The 18,067-nt window shown below is 35.1% G+C and overlaps 1 protein-coding gene across 1 annotated transcript in view; it reads right to left on the bottom strand.

The window, feature by feature from the left end:
- Positions 1 to 8,058: 8,058 nt before the first annotated feature.
- The window catches only part of LOC140151227 (protein FAM184A-like), a 39,446-nt gene continuing 29,437 nt past the window's right edge, over positions 8,059 to 18,067 (bottom strand). Inside the window, exons 10-16 of the mRNA XM_072173494.1 lie at positions 15,994 to 16,147; positions 14,136 to 14,263; positions 13,622 to 13,806; positions 12,880 to 13,026; positions 12,322 to 12,439; positions 11,368 to 11,472; positions 8,059 to 11,004 (exon numbers count right to left, since the gene is read on the bottom strand). Of these exons, the coding sequence (XP_072029595.1) occupies positions 10,774 to 11,004; positions 11,368 to 11,472; positions 12,322 to 12,439; positions 12,880 to 13,026; positions 13,622 to 13,806; positions 14,136 to 14,263; positions 15,994 to 16,147 (1,068 nt within the window). The 3' untranslated portion in view covers positions 8,059 to 10,773. The remainder of the gene's footprint in view (positions 11,005 to 11,367; positions 11,473 to 12,321; positions 12,440 to 12,879; positions 13,027 to 13,621; positions 13,807 to 14,135; positions 14,264 to 15,993; positions 16,148 to 18,067) is intronic.

Here is an 18,067-nt window from a genome sequence, read left to right as displayed (position 1 = left end):
TTTGGAAAAATTTACAGAACTCGAGGGCATATATAATCCCTCTGCCAGCAACCCCTTCCCTCAAGCTTGTCTCCGCTAGCTGCTCTTTTAGAATTTACGTTTGCTAACATGCAGTGACTTTTTTTTACTAAAATAGCCCCTGGGCCCCCCTTACAAGTGTTTGTGAACGGTCCCTTATCATGATACAGGTATAATAATTCTCTTTTTCCACTTGCGACAAATTAACAGATAAATATATATTTCACATTCTGCTGTAAAATTAAATACATGTGCATGTAAATGATTTTATCGTGGTAAATACTGTTAATGTTATGGTTACGGTTCGCTATCTCTAAGGTTCGCTATCTCTAAGGTTCGCTATCTCTAAGGTTCGTTATCACTAATTACGAAAAAGGTTCGCTATACCTAAGGTTCGATATCACTAATTTTGAAAAAGGTTCGGTATTTCTAAGGTTCGATATCACTAATTTTAAATAAGGTTCGCTATCTCTAATTTTAAATAAGGTCCGCTATCACTAATTTATTGAAGGTTCGCTATCTCTAAGGTTCGCTATCACTAATTTAAAATAAGGTCCGCTATCTCTAATTTTAACAATCCCGGTATCCCTAAGGTTCGCTATCTCTAATTTTAAATAAGGTCCGCTTTCCCTAAGGTTCGCTATCTCTAAGGTTCGCTATCTCTAAGGTTCGCTATCACTAATTTCAAATAAGGTTCGCTATCTCTAATTTTAAATAAGGTTCGCTATCTCTAATTTTAAATAAGGTTCGCTATCTCTAATTTCATATAAGGTTCGCCATAGCGGTCCTTATTTAAAATTAGAGATAGCGAACCTTATTTGAAATTAGAGATAGCGGACCTTATTTAAAATTAGAGATAGTGGACCTTATTTAAGATTAGTGATAACTAACCTTAGGTATAGCTTGAACCTTAATCGAAATTAGTGATAACGAACCTTGAGATAGCGAACCTTAATTAATTAGGGATAGCGAACCTGAAACAAAATTAGTGATAGCGAACCTTAGGTATAGCGGACCTTTATTGGAATTAGTGATAACGAACCTTAGAGATAGCGAACCTTCAATAAATTAGTGATAGCGGACCTTATTCAAAATTAGTGATAGCGAACCTTATTTTAAATTAGTGATAGCGAACCTTATTTATAATTAGTGATATCGAACCTTAGAACTAGCGAACTTTATTCTAAATTAGTGATATCGAACCTTAGAAGTAGCGGACCTTTTTTTAGGTATAGCGAACCCTTTTCTCTATTAGAGATAGCGGGATTCTGATCTCCATAGACTTTACACATTAGTGATAGCGAACCTTAGAGATAGCGAACCTTAGAGATAGCGGACCTTAGAGATAGCGGGATGTCACCAATGTTATCTTTGTCACTCAAGACATGTTAAAAGACAAACAAATATTGCACACTTATCGGTTAATGAACTTAGACAAGTTCATGAAATTTGACAAATATTAATGAAATTAGACAAAATAATGCAAGAGCGCTGATTTTGGTGCGTCTAATGTACGAACCCCAGAGGGGGGGGGGAGTGATTACATGTACAGCCCTATTCCTTAGTACAAGTGGCACAATTTTGATTTTACCCTTTCGTTGTTAACTAAACATATCTCAAGATTTAAAAAAGCAAATTGAACAAAACAAACGGTATTTGAAAGCTAAGACTGTGCCCTTGACGTTGATGTAAACATCATGTCACAATGGCATTTTCTAATTGTCAAAAAGGGCGCTTTTCACTTGCCCAATTTTTTATGAGACAGGCTGTAGTTATAAAAATTCCACAATGGACGTAGTGGGTTAAATGGCTCAATTGGTTAGCGCATTGTGTTTTAACCTATAGGTACCCGGTTCAAAACCCGGTGTCGGAAGGTTTTTTTTCCTCTCCATTTTTGACCCAAACTTTTTTACATTCATTTGAAATGTACATATTGCAAGGGGAAATATACTTTGTTTCCTTTTTTTCTGAAACGGTACGAAAAAAACCCAAATATTTACCGTTCAATACGGGCCGGGCATAGTACAGCATTCGTCATACGAAAGGGAATTGTTGTTGCTTGCCTGCCCAGAATGCAATTCAAGTATACCAAGGTATTGGATTGTAAATTTAGCTATTTATTCACATTTACGCTAAAAATGCTCTCGTTTTTTCACAAAGCAGCATAAAGGGGGCGATATTTGATATTATTATGTAATTTTAAAGACAATCCATATCCAAAACCAATAGGGTTACCCCCCTTTAATCATATTACGGTAATAGTTGGGTTACTCACTGACATAATTCCCTATTAAAACAGACATTAATTTGTTTGTTCAATTATAATTGATCAGATACATTTGGGATCAGCGAGCCGTACCGTATGTAAAAATGTGAATAGAATTGGACCATTGATTCCTAGTGGCAGCTGAAGGCATTTAAAATTCCAACTAGAGGTGTGTGTGTGAAATTTATACTTGAACATGGGAGTTGGACAAATTGATGCAAAGGTCTTGTCTTCAGTTTTCACGATAAAATTTGTCTCTATAGAATTATGCTTGATGGGTTTAGTTCGGATAGTATTCAAATTTTTTATCTTGGTCTCATATGCCTACACAATTTTGATCATTTTTCACCTCAAAAAGGTGTTGGACTAGACTCAGTACGGCTAAATAGGGCTATGATAGGTTTAATTTGGATAGTATGCATAACTTACGCTAATAGTCCTTTATCATACCGTAACAGTGGCGTACCGTGGCCGCTCCAACCCCGGGGGGCTGAAGTAGAAACAATTTTGCCGCCCTTCCTTAACAGCCGAAAAGGTTGACCCAATTTTTTTCACGGTCGTTTGAAAAAGTGAAGAGCAAAAAAAAAAAAAAAAAAAAAGAAGGATTTTAGGTGCAAGCGCCTAAAAGCAACCTTTTTCAAAAATTTTACGCTTTTTTCAATTTTTTGCCCCCTTTTTTCTTTTGCTAATTCGTTTTGCGCATGCGTAAAATGGGGTAACTTTGGGCACTTTTCAGAGTTTTTAAACCACTGCTTCCAGACAAAACCAATTATATTTCTAATTAACTCTTTTTTGTGACATTAGGGTTCCCTTCTACCCCTTGAAGTTGAAAAAGATTTTTAATACATTTGTAAGGGTGCCCTAGGGGTTCAAAATGACCTGACCAAAGTTACCCCGCCTTTGGGGCAACTTTGGTCACAGTATTACATTCCATGAAGGAAAAAAATCAAAAAATTGATCTTCGCTGAATATGGGCAAGTTGTTGTTTTTTGTGACATTTGACACCTTGCAAAATTAATCAAACACACATCCTTGCTCACAAATATCGATTTTAATTTTAAAAAAAAAAATGTAAAAAATGCTGATTTTTGGTCAAAAATCCCGCTTTTTTCGTAAATTTCAAGGAAATTACACATGAGCGACTATTATTTCTTCCAAACATATTTCTTAACAAATTGACACCAAATATGACTAAAAACAATATTGCTGTACGAAAATATGACCATTTAAAAAAATATATTTGACCAACCAAAGTTACCCCGCTGACCGAAGTTACCCCATTTTACGGTAACATTCAAAAACATGCAGGTGATGGGAATTTTTCTACAGAAGTCTGGTGGATGAGATCTATATTTGAATATCATGATGTGGTACACTTTAAGGGGCTGTGCAATAATTATGAGCCCGGGGGAGGGGGTAAAATTTCCAAACGGCTCGCCAAAAATCGCTTGCCCGCCCCCTCTCAGCAGCGAGCAGGAAAATGTACATATTTAAGTGTAAATTTCCGTACCGTTTTCCTATGACTATGATTATGAGTCGGTCTGGTACTGTTTGAGCCAGTTGTGATGCAAATCATCGGAATATGTAGCAGCATGCAGGTTGAAGTTGGAAACAAACCTTGTATTAAGGCCAGAGTAATGGAAGACACATTCGTCCACGCCCGAATTTGAGATTTCTCGATATTTATCAACACTAAGATGTATTCTTTCACTTGAAACTGATAAAATACAACTTGCTAATATTTATTTGTATTTTTGCTTGAGTTTATTTTACTCTTTTCAACCCTAAAAAGTCACATGGCTCAAGACAGCTCAGTAAATTGGCGGGAAATAATGAGTCAGAAATGCGCGAATGCGAAATATTGTGATAACGCGCGTGAATCGCGTTGCGTGACGCGGCACAACTCTGCGCATATGTCCAACGCAGGCAAGGCGCATTCGGTTTGTTGTTAATGCTATCAAATATGGTGTAAACAAAACAAAAATTTGCAGTCAAAATGCCACTTAGATTTTTTGATTATTTTGAATTTTGGCGCACTAAAAGCAGACATTATAGATTCATTGGTGCAAAAAGATACATATTTAGACCATGCACCAGATATAGCTTTTACAAGGGCGAAAGTCTTACCGTTTTAAAATATAAGAACGTTTTGTACATAATTTTGACCTTTTTTTACTAAAACGTCGATTTCTTAGAGTTCACTTTTGACAATATTGCACGATTTTTGTGACAAGATAACTCAAAAAATATGCAAGCAAAAGGTAAACTTTTTGCACTATCGTTTAGAGCAGATCAGAGTCTAGGGAAGGTTTTCTCATTTTTTCAAAAGATTTGTTTTAAACAAAAATATACACCATTATCTGCAAATTTGAGCTTAATAGTGACAAAATTGCTTTTTTCACATGTTTTTCTCAATATTTCGAAAAAAGAGACGAATTTCAAAAAAATAAAAAAACCTTCCCTAAGTTCATGTCTCTTCTTCATGAAAAGCTAACTGATTTTTTTTTACTTTGAACGGATTTTTTTTTAAGTTGTCACAAAAATATTGGGGTAAAAATTTTTTTTGTAATTTTATCAAAAACTCGAGATTTTTGAAAAAAATCTGACGTCACCATGGGATTCCTTGACTCATTCCCTTTCCAAAAATGTATAGTTTTATATACTTTGGACACACAATTTAGAAATAATGATGCCCGAAAAGGTCCATGTTCTCTCCCATTACTCTGCCCTTAAAGTCATAATGTACGATTTAATAATATGAATTTGGTTAATTTTTTTCAAACCTGATTTTTTTTGCATATTTGTAATGTTTACACATGTCACAACTTGCACCTAAATTGAATCAGCCAAATTTGTTGTGTTTGTATGTAAACAGAGCAAAGTTCGACATAAAGTCATAATTCAAGAAATTATGACTTTATGTCCGTCCATAGAACTGCGTGTTAAACGGCCAAAAAAAGTGTTTCTTTCACGTTACCTCATTATTTCAGCTCAAAATGGACAGAAACCATTCCCGATCATTATTACTAGTATTATTTCAGCATTTTGAGTATATAATGACAAATTTGAAATTTGAAGGAAATCGTACATTAAGGGTGGTCTTAACCCTGGAATTATGGAAACTTTAAGCTTCATAACTGCTAAATTATTAGTCTAAAGAATATAAAAGTATACATTTTAGACTGGAAATGACTTGCTGAATTCATCTGTGAGGTCCAATTTGGGCCAAAATTCTCATTTTGGAGAAAATCCCAAAAAGCGGGTTTTTGGCACAAATTTTAAGTACAGCGTAACAAAAAAATTGTTTGGCCAAACAAATTTTTTATTAATTTTAAAAACTAGATAAAAATATCTAGGGAGCGTTTTTTATTTTTTTGAATTTTGACCAACTTTGAGAAATTTGCACCAAAATGGTCAAAAATGCAAAATTTTCAAAAAATCATAAAAAGCCTGATTTTCTACCCAAATTTCAAATATTTTTGGTGAAGTTGGTCAAAATTCAAAAAAAATGAAAAAACGCTCCCTAGATATTTTTATCTAGTTTTTAAAATCAATAAAAAATTTTTTTTTTTGGCCAAACAATTTTTTGTTACGTTGCACTAAAAAAATTTGGGCCAAAAAACCGCTTTTTAGGATTTTCTCCAAAATGAGCATTTTGGCCCAAATTGGGCCTCACAGATGAATTCATCAAGTCATTTCCATTCTAAAATGTATACTTTTATATTCTTTAGACTAATAATTTAGCAGTTATGAGGCCCGAAAGTTTTCATAATTCCAGGGTTCAGACCAACCTTAAGCCTTTAAATGAGGGTAACATCAGGTGACTTGGTGCCTCTATGTGAAGATCATTGAAGCAGGACCGCGACACTCCGGCACTTGTTGGAAGACATCTAGTACAGCAGACAGTACATGTACAATGTGATTCTTTCATTTATAATTAGGATTACGTCATTGCCAGAGCTTGTTTATTTGTTCATTAGAATGATTGACAGCGGTGGGCGGACTTATACGCTTTGTACCGCTCACAAAACAAAGCTCTGGCAATGACGTAATCCTAATTATAAATGAGAGAATCACATTGTACATGTACTGTCTGCTCACTCTGCTGTATGTCTTCAGCTGCGGTATAGCACGGTATAGGCAGTTTGCAGAGAGTGTCGCTTCTCTACCTATTTTTCTTGGATTGAAGACTCTTACATGATGTCTACACCCATCTGGACCACAGTAAATTGATGGCAATGTAACCACAGGAGGTCACTTTTTCATTTTCAAATAATACTGATTTGGCCTATATTACCATGTGAATGGATTGAATCTACACAAACTGCACATAATTATTGTATTTGTTTGGAAATTTCAATTCAATCCCAAGAATTAGGCCAATCAGTGTAGGGAAGTTAGAAAAGATGTTGCACTATTGAATTCAAAATTGGTTTGCCAAAATGAAATTCTAAGGCTTGCAGTTCAATACAACCCATAGATAAAAATTCAGAAATTGGTTTCATCAGTAAAGCTGCAGTTTCCTTCATGGATAAACTTATTCTTCCAAATTAGTCAGCACTTCCTTAGCACAGACACCTACTTCAACAAGCACAATTCCCACCATTGGCCAATTATGTCTGCACACCTTTACCTCATTACCAGTATACTAATCCCTGTTTAGCCAATTAGATTACTAGTGTACGATTATATCAATATTTTAAAAGAAAACACTTCAGTAAGTTATGAAAACACTTTGTTAGGATAAGGTCAATTGGTTCAAATAAGGAAATCCATAGAAGTATGAAATGTTGACAAAGCAGCTTCTGCCTGCAGAGATATTACAGTGCTACTCGATGATCTGCTCTCAAATAAGGGAAAATTGAAAATTGCATGCTATTGGGAGAGGATCCAGGCTATCGTTGGAGCAGGGGGTACTTGTATATTTTAAGATAGATATATTAGGTATGACACATGGGACACTCAAGAAGGTACTTGAAACCAATTTCTTTCCATTTTACCCTATAGCATGGCCACTGCATACCTTAACATACCTGTCCTTTTTACCCATGAAACCATTGCCAGCAAAGTCTTCCAATTGATCCTTCAGCCAGTGAAAACTTGCCAACATTTATCACCAGCAAAGCTGATATCATGGTGAAGTATGATTGAAAATTTTAAACTAAATGGAGCCCAGTCCAAACGTCTATTGATGGCGATCTGATAGACAACACATAAAATCTCGGGTCTCTGGAGTGAAAAGTTTTGCAACTGATTTATGTTTGTATCCTGAGGATCAACTGGGGTGTCTAATTAGACAATAATAACTGCGCACTATCTGTTTTGAGGTCACTGCAGGAAATCTGAGGGGTTTGTTTTGGGCCGAAGTAATTTTCCAAGAGAGCGCAAGGCCCCAAGGAAAAATACCAAGGCCCAACACAAACCCCAAAATTATTATTGTCATTCATTACTGCCATCTATATAATTTTTTTTACAAGTTTGTTTCATGAAAATAACAAATGTATTTTGCTCAAAAGGCTATTGAAAGTGCACAATGTATCTTCCGATCACTGTTTTACTGCACATTTAATATGTGATCAACAAGTACGCAGGCTTACTTGTGATAAGTATTAAAAAACGATATGCAAACACAAGTTATTTGTGTGGGTGATTGAAACAATTACGCAATTTGCAGTCAATTGATGACCTCCATTTGCGTTCGCGTTTTTGATATATTTCGGGTACACTTTAATTCATTTTGATACAGATTATTCAATATGAGAGAAATTAATTATTAAACACACAGTTCATCATGCATGCCATCTGACAACATTTATTGATTCATTATTTCATACAGGATACATGACAATTTACTGTCAATATTGCTGTAATAAATTTAAGGACAAAAACACAATAGTTAAAAACTTCTCTCATTAATTTACTTTGAAGACTATGGACAGTTACGTATAAAATTGTTCATATAAAATATACACTATTTTATGTAACAGTTACTATTATTCAACATTATAATTGATTCATATAATTATGTATTTATCCAGCAAACACAAATGTTTCGCACAAAATGTTCAAATATCGGGTATATAAAGGTTATATAATGTTTTAACAACATTCAGAAAACATTTTTGAAAACTTGATGCAAAACATGCAAACAATGTTATTATTAATAGTCAGGTAGAGGTATGACTAAAATTTTTTTTTTCTTTCATCCGAGGTATATAGAATAACAATATACCGGGTGCCCACTGCCCAGTGAGCTCCCTTGCACTGATATCCAAGATATCCAGGGCAAAGTTTACACATGGGTCAAAATTCAAAATTGTTCCGGTTTGGTTAAAACATTCAGGCCAACATTAATTTGGGCTCTGTCATATCAAACTTTATATTATCTGAATCCTTATGACCAGAGGGGGACCAGAGGAATACTTGGGGAAAATTTTTAGCAATTTTAGCCCTGTATTCACTGTAGAAGTGATAGGTTAAAATAACTTTTTAATATATCGCACTGCACTAATACATTCACACGGTACTTCTGCATTGAACCATGGATGTCAAAGAATAGGGATAAAGACCTGGATCGTAATTCTATAGAATATCCATAATTCCATATCATGCTGATCACTCACATCTTTGAAAAGAGCAGCATTGTATTCAATCTATGATTGCAGACATACACAGGTAATGAGTGCAACCTGCTTGTAGTGTAAGGCGATATATTCAAAAATTGTTTTACCCTACTGCTATGGTAGGTAATCCTGTTACATCATCACTTCTATGGCGAATAAACTTTGACATGGAACTCTAGAATTACCCAAAGGGTGCCAACTGGGCATTCAACAAATTCTTATCTACATACCTGAAACTATCATTTAAACAAAACTGTGATAGTCAAACCCAAGTTTACATTTGGAGTGATAGTTTTGGGTTATTTACTAGAATATAAGGCTAAAATTAAAAAATGCTATGTCTCAGCCTTTGGCAGTTTCAAAAATGAATGAGGAAAGTGTTTTTGTTTGTTAATTTTGAATTAAGCATGTTAAGATGTCATTTCGCAGTGTTCAAGAGTACACAGCATAAAATTGTAGTTCAGTTACACAATTGTTTTGTACCTATAATCGAATTAAGTAAATTTTCTTCAAAATATTTCTCAGAATATCGTGATTTTATGGCAAAAAACTATTAAAAAAATCTTAAAAAAGGAAATAGAAAATGAATTTGCTTGTAAGTGTTTACAAAATATTTTGTTTTCTTTCCATATAAAACATTTTCCTGTCCTTTATATAACCCGACATTTAAATGTTATTAAAACCTTTTGCCCAAACAAAAAACGTGTTTATAACACGTTTATAAGGTTTTCAAAACATTTTTGTGTTTGCTGGTTAATGGATGGACAAATATTAGTATTCACAGTCTACTCATATCTTCAGTGTTCATGAAAATCCCAACGATATCCATAAAATATAACTCCTATTTCAAATTGATCAGGTAATTTAAAATTGAAATGGTACAACATATCTAGAAACACTGCATTTTGTGGGGGTGGCTAACATCATTTGACATATTTGGCATACACCAACATCAAGAATATCGCTTGTTTATTGCACAAAATATTAATAGGTTACAAGCGATTTCATCAAGTCTGTGCACATCAAAATAATTCCATAAACCTAAATGACAGGAGATGTAGGTAGGAGGTGAACTGATGTAAAGATGAGCGGAGTGCAGGGAGGCTAATTTGCTACCTTGTCGGTCCGGTCCAGGTGGGTTATTTTTTCTCTATGGTATAGGTACATTAGTCCAGATCTGGGGCACACATTTCTGTGCTTAGTTATAAATCTATGAATAAAATAATGATAATTTAGAAATATTATGTACAATATTAAATTGACAATGAACACTTCATGTAACATAAAGACTGTGGAGTTGCACAAGAACAGTGCATTGTTACATCAATGCGTGTTGTGACGGTCTTGATACCAGTCTGGTCTGGGATGTGCGCGCATCTCTGGGTTGAAAATCGATACCATGACTTGGTCAGTCCGGGTTGGAAAAAGTTTAATTGGGGCGATCCAGGTCACAACATTAGCCATAGGGTTTATGAAAATAACAAAAAACTATGTGTACCGCTCATCTTTAATCCGATGCATGATTGTGTTGTGCATCTTATTAGTGTATCAGCTTCTACAACTCTGAACTTTTCTTCTGAATTATTGTCTTGTAAAACATTCTTTAAGAGTTTGTGCTTGCAAAAAACATACTTTTGATGGTAAAACACAATAGAATGTGTAAATGACAAAAACTTCGGATATAGCTGCTCAAAATGTGAAGTTCAATGGAATTTGGCTTTCGAACTTTCCTATTAAAACATCATTCCTGTTACTCCCAAATTTATTTGGCAACTTCAGCTTTGAGTAAGGAAATTGCCAAGTTCGCTGTGTTCTTGGTAGCTGTAATTCTTGGCACAGGCCTACTTTTGCGTATTCAGTTGTAGGTCATGTATTGATGAACTTTTTAGTTCTTGGTGGTTGTGGAGGTCTTGGCCTCTTTAATCCCTCTCCATGTAATGGTCTCTTAGGATTCAACATCATATCATGTGTAGGTGAGTTTGGTATGGGATCTAGTCTGGGATTATTTGGACTACTTCCTGCTGGTGAGTTGCCTGTTGTGTTTAAACTTGGAGCACTGACATATCTCATAGCTTCCCTTTCTCCTTTCTTTTTCTTCTGAAAATGTTAATAAATTAAGAAAAGTTTACATTAATTTCCAACTAAATCCATATTTACAATGTTAAAAAAAAACTTTAAAAATTCCTAGTACATACTCTTCATTGTACTACGCACTGTGTGTTATGATTTTGAATCAAGACCTTTGTGGACAAACGTTATTATTCATCAATCAAAATTTCGAACCAAGTTTAAAAACAAAATCCAAAGTGTTATCAAAAGCAGGTGTTTACATATGTTTTTAAGTTCCTTCTGTTGATGGTAAAAATGCTTTTTTGAAACATGCTTCTAGGGTGGGTGCCCCTTACATGCATATCTAAACAGTGTTTTATGATTATTTGACAATAATTATACTTCTCTTACCTTGACAAATGGATTCAAAACACCCACATTTGGATTAGAATTAAACACTTTGTTGAAATTAGTTTCTCTATTAACCAGCTCCATTTGAAAGTAACGTTTCTCCTCCTGCAAGATAATGCACAAACATTAATTATTCAAATTGTATGCCTGGATCATAAATCCCCCCCCCCCAATATTTTGTCGAGGGGATGGCCCATACAATCATCCCCCCAATGTTGACACATGTATGTCGGTTTTTGACCAAATTAACCACATATTTGGCCATTTTAGACCCAAAAGTGCAAATCTTTTCGTGCTTCATGCACATTTATTCCACTTTTACACTATATTTCACCAGTTTATCTTCAATATGGCAAAATTTTCACACGCTTCGCGCGCATTTGTACCATTAACTTATTCTATCGCCAAAAGGTACTGGATTCACTATACTTCCAAAAAAATTTTCCAACTCCATCCCCGAGTCAAAAAAAGAAATCTACACCACTGGCTTGGATACTCAAAATTTGAAATTTGAAAATGATTTGACAACTTCATGTAGTCAAATATTTCTAGAGATCTAGCATTCATTTTCCTCCATACAACATTAAGGTCACTCAGCAACTGTCAGTGAGCAAAAGTCCTCCATTGCACCAGAAACCAAAAATACACAATCAATTTATTAAACATTGCAAGAGTAATATGTTGCATTTAGATTATGTGATCTATTCCCATCATGAAAAGAGATCTCCATGATCAGAAGGAAAATGGTTATGAGAAGCCAACCACAGATTTTTTTGTCAATGCATATTGATTTGGGTCTTAGGTTTTTGCCGTACACAAAACGAGATAAAAAATGTTATTTACAAATAACTGTCCTCAAAATTATTTCAAGGCAGTCACAAAAATTCTTCTAGCTTTTTTTTCAAAACCAACTTGAGATGAATGCGACAAAAGTTGCATGTTTTACTGACTCACCACTAATCTCTTCATATATTCTTCTCTTTCCTCTACCATATCTCTTAGTCTTGCTAGTTGTTCAATATCTTCTGGCCTTGAGTCACGATTATGATACCTTTCTTCTGCTTCTTCTAACCTGAAAATCATGAGAAAAGAGTGTGTTGTCAATACTTGATTTTATAACCTCTGCAGCTCTTCCAGCATTAGGAAAGACAAAATGTACACATTTGAATCCGGGTTCAGTTGGGGAGAGGGGGAGGGACGATACATAATGATCCCAGTGTACAACATATTGGCCAGGCTAGATGCCAATAGTTTTACTGGGACTGTAAAGTCTTTGCTCTGACCTGCTCATTACCAGGAAAATAATTCTGTGCAAATGCCAAAGCATGCAAAAATGCAATAATGAAGGTGATGATTGGTGTTTATAGTGGCTCAAAAAGAAGATGCACAACTTCTGTCAAAAATCTGCCCTGCATATTGAGCTGGCCTGACCAGTTGGTCTACCTCTCCATCACTAATTTCAATTTGTTTCTATAAGGAGAAGATAGACATAGGTATGAAACTAGTACTTACATAATTTGCAATGCTGAAATCTTATCTTTGAGGAGTTCTTGAGCTGCATTGAATTCTTCTAACATAGCCTGATGTTCTCGGATTTTGACGGCAGTAAAATCATCTATCTCTTCTTCATGTCTCTGTAATAAGTTTTCCTTTTGATTTCTGTACAGAAAAGTAAGGTAAATTTTATATTCAGCATATAAATAGTGTGAAATAGTCTTTTTCCGGCAAGTCCCGTGACCCTTTGTGGGAGAGGCGGCGACCCCCAAAAGAGTCGTGACACACAGTTTGGGAACCACTGGCTTAGTAGCTCTCTCTCTCTCTCTCTGAACACACAAGGTGAGCTGCTGTAAAACAAACTTTGAGGATATTATTAGCCACTGGGTGAAGTGAAGGTATGGTTTTGTGCGCTAAAGCCGAAGGTCAGGCCTGGTATGACACTGAGCGCATGATAATTTCTCATGCAATATATCCGCACTGAACTCAATGACAAATTTATCATAGCACTAAATTCTTAAATAATTTAATATGACTTATGATGATTTGATATTGTTCAATCCATTCCACTTTGCACAAAAAAAAATATATATATACACTCAGTGAATCGATTTGAAATTTCCCTGAGATTTTTCGCACTTAGCAGTATCCTATGATCTTATCCTCATATGGTTTAAGTGGTATGATAAGCTAAATATGCGCTGCAAGTAACCAGCCTCACTCTTCTCACAAAGCAGTTATTTTTTGCATGCAAACTTACCTGAGTTGATCATTAGCATCACTTTTTATTCTTTGCATTTCATGTCCTTTGAATTCTAAATCTTTTCTCAAAGCTGACACTTTGGATTTCATGTCAGCTATTTGTTCATCCAGGGTTTGTATGTGTCTATCTCTGTGATTCAAATCATCTTGAAAGTCTTCTATTCTATTCTGATGTTCTCTTTCCTGTGTTATAATGATGATAATATGTTTATTAATTAAGGATAAAAATTAAATTTCATGCCATCATCACATACATGTACGTATCTTCTACACAGACTGTTTTTGAATTTGTGATAAGTAACTAATCATGAGACATGTTGCTGATAGTAATAGACATCTTCACATTTTATTCTCAAAACAAAACTGTACTTGCTACTCTAATTTCAATATTTCTATAAACTTCAACACCCACCTACCAACCCAGCAACATCCAGCTATCCCCAACCCACCAACCACGCACACCTTAATAGAGGTTTATGGTGCAAATCACAACCAAGGATATTTGATCTCACCTTTTGGTTTTTAAGCTCCACTGCTCTTTCTAGCTCCATTTTAGCAGCAGCCATTTGTGTTTTATGAGCCCTTGAAAGCTGGTCCATCTCAGCCATATGCCTCTGACTAAGTTCTAATTTTAGTTTCTCTGTGTGAAATAAGTAACAGAAAATAAGCAAGACAGTGTAAGCATGCCAAGTTATCAGGCTACATGAGTCAGATATCGGCGAAGTTGATTTTTTGATATCATCATAAGGAGTGTTAAACTTTTCTTGTATTTTTATTGTTTGGAGCAGTACTATGAAATAAACATATCTGAGGACTGATATGTTCAATTTGCAATATTTCAATGCAAAATGATCAATTTGAAAATTGATGTTGCCTAATGACAGATTGATTTTGGTTGTACATCATATGTGTACATCCCATATCAAAAGGATGCACTTGTTGGCTGCAACACACATCTCTTTACATAATAGCTAGGAATAAATATAAGGCTCATCCACAGAATTAGAGAAGGAGAACCTGGACTCCCTATACCGCCACATACAATCGCGCCGTCAGCTATGGGGAGAAAATTGGGGGTATTCGGGTCCTTGCCGACGGTGCGTGGAGACGAACAAAAACAATAATGCGTCTCATCTGAAGCATCTAATCGCGTGCATGTCGCATCAAGTGCGTCTTTCAAATGTGCCTATCATCCATGTCGTGCATGCATGACAATGAATGCCTCAGGCGCATTCCGATGGAAACCGAATACCCCCAATTTTTGATCCATGCCTGTATCAAGATGGCGACCGAGTCCTGGTTCTCTGTCTCTAATTCTGTGGGCTGTGGTTTGAAGTGACCTCCACTTGAGATGAGTCTGGCATTTATTCCTACATGAAGCAGCCAACAAGTGCATCCTTTTGATATGGATATATGTGCATACATGTTTTATCTTATACGGGGTAAGTCACTTTTAGTTCATGTGCAGAAATAGAATGTCACAGCTGCAAGAATTATAATCATCTAGGTAAGAATAACAATGTCAAGGACAAAATTGCTTGGTTGTCCTCTACAACTTTAGGACTAGGTTGGTTGGGCAGATGTGTATCCTAAAATATTTTGTTTTTCTTTTCTTATTTCCTTTTATATCCTAAATACATTTCAGACCTTGATAAAAAGTTATAAAATACTAAGACAAGAGATGAAATGTATAGCTTTGCTCTACTTTAATCTGAATTGGTTAAGAAATGTCAGTTATAATATCTACAGGGTGTGATCCTCCCATACTAAAAGCACATATGAACATGAAGGTGTCTTTGCATCATTGTTTTACCATATTTACAGCAACAATTTCTTGTAAAAAGTTTTACCCTATAGCACTTGACATCCTTGGAATACAGTTTAATAATCTATTTAAAACACAATATCTGATGTTCGACATTGTGTAGCTTCATTCAAATTTAGCCAAATAAAATAGATTTCGACATATGTTATCAACTTAAAAATTCCTTTATTGCAAAACATGAGTGGTCTAGTGCGATATCAAGGGACATTCCTGTCCATCATATTTTAAAAATACAAATTATTGTTTTCAAATATTTTAATTGAACAGTAAACAGAAGGTTTATTTGGTCTTGAGTTTCATACACGACCATCAATAGAGGTAATCTTTGTAATGTCATATACCTGCCTATTTGGGTGCCTTCAGCATTTGATCCTTCATGTACAAACGCAAAACACTGTGACAATGCATGATAAAAGTTGCGTGATGCGCTGTGCCCTGCACATATTGTCTAAAGCGTGTACACACAAATATATTTGTACCGGGCCACAACATGATGAAAGGCCGACAACCTATATTACTCTTTTACCTGCACTCAGTTTACATACCTAAATTCTGTGTTGTTTTTCTTGTCATTTCAGTCAAAGCTGTCATCTTATCTTGTTTAGCTGAGGTTTCCAAAGACTCAATAGCTTTCTTGTGAGATTCTATTTGTGCTGCCATATTTTGCAGATGTTGACTACTAAGTCTGTCTTCCAGATCCTGAGATTGGCAAATATACAAGTGACACAAAAATGTTTCCAATTCCAACTCACATTTCAAGAGTACAATTGTCAAGATTTCTTCCCATGGATATATGTTTACATAACATGTCCCTCAGTAGGTGACCTCATCTGAGGAGTTGCATCATATTACCATCAAAGTCTCTACAACTTAAGATAAAACCCCCTATTTAACTAAGGTAACATTTTATGTTCTCAACAAAGTAAACACTAGGGATATCTTTTTATGTTATGTTACAATCATTTCCACCTTTTTCAGATAATTGTGTACATTCATATTCGCGGCTGCTATACATGTCTCTTTTTTCCCAAAATAGCTTAGAATAAATGCCACATTCATCTCAAGTGGAGGTCACTTCAAATCATTCCCAAGGCACATGACTATAGCATAGGAATATAGAGAACTTTCCTAAACTATGTCACTTGGGAATGATTTGAAGTGACCTCCACTTGACATGAGCTTGGTATTTATTCCTAGTTATTATTTGAAATGAGACACATGTAGCAGCCAACAAGTGCATCGTTTTGATATGGAAGGAACATGTGCATAGCACCCACAGTGAATGCTAATTGAATCAAATTACCAATTATTATCATCTTTATGGCTGATTACGTTGCATAAAGTGCCTTATCCTGTTTTCATGCAGTATATAATTACAACACCGTAAGCAACAAGTGTACAAGGATTGTGACAGTAAATCTAGAATGATTACAAGAAGTTCACGACCTTGAGTTCTGTGCTAGGTTTGATGCAATCATGTACTGGTGACATCATCCCATGCATGTAATAAATTAATCATCGAGGTTTCCACAAGTAATGTACTATGATGACTATTAATAATTTGCATGCTGATTCTAGAAAAGCAGCAACTTCTAAAATGTTTTTATAATAAACACATTAATGTTAACTGTGTTTTTTTGGTCCCCAGAAAGGTTTCACATATCTTTTTCCAAACAAAGCAGGTTATTTCAGAAATGTCAACCATTAATTTGATTTTTTAAAGTCACAGCACAGTATTTTGTGTTTTAATTTTTGATATTATAAAAGTATGACAAGATTGATTTAAAAATCAAAATTTAATGAAAACCTTTTTACAGTCTGTCCACATAGAAGTACAAACCAAATCTGTGGCATCGTGGGTTGATGCTTTAATTTGCGTCACACGAACTGCGTGTTAAATAAATTTGATGCGTAAAGAGCGTGGTGCGCTTGGCAAGTACAAATCGTGCAGCAGTTGGTGCGCCAAAGAATCATTTACAGAAATTTTACACACGCATTGCGCTGAAATAATTATTCTCATACCTACAGTTTACTGTTAACTGTGTTTTTTTGGTCCCCAGAAAGGTTTCACATATCTTTTTCCAAACAAAGCAGGTTATTTCAGAAATGTCAACCATTAATTTGATTTTTTAAAGTCACAGCAAAGTATTTTGTGTTTTAATTTTTGATATTATAAAAAGTATGACAAGATTGATTTAAAAATCAAAATTTAATGAAAACCTTTTTACAGTCTGTCCACATAGAAGTACAAACCAAATCTGTGGCATCGTGGGTTGATGCTTTAATTTGCGTCACACGAACTGCGTGTTAAATAAATTTGATGCGTAAAGAGCGTGGTGCGCTTGGCAAGTACAAATCGTGCAGCAGTTGGTGCGCCAAAGAATCATTTACAGAAATTTTACACACGCATTGCGCTGAAATAATTATTCTCATACCTACAGTTTACGAGGTCTATTTACTTTGTACTTTTATGTGGACATTCTGTAGAGAATTTGCTCATGGTATCAACTGTAAACATCATTTTCACACACATTAAAACTTTGAGCTACCAATTAATTTTGGAATCGGAAGTTGTGCTATGCAATATGAATAAAATATATATTTACACATTACTTTCTG

Source organism: Amphiura filiformis, chromosome 1 (assembly GCF_039555335.1).
Source record: "Amphiura filiformis chromosome 1, Afil_fr2py, whole genome shotgun sequence".
In the NCBI taxonomy this organism is placed as follows: domain Eukaryota; kingdom Metazoa; phylum Echinodermata; class Ophiuroidea; order Amphilepidida; family Amphiuridae; genus Amphiura; species Amphiura filiformis.
Note: the sequence above shows the minus strand (reverse complement) of the source record. Positions and strands in the feature narration are given on the sequence as shown.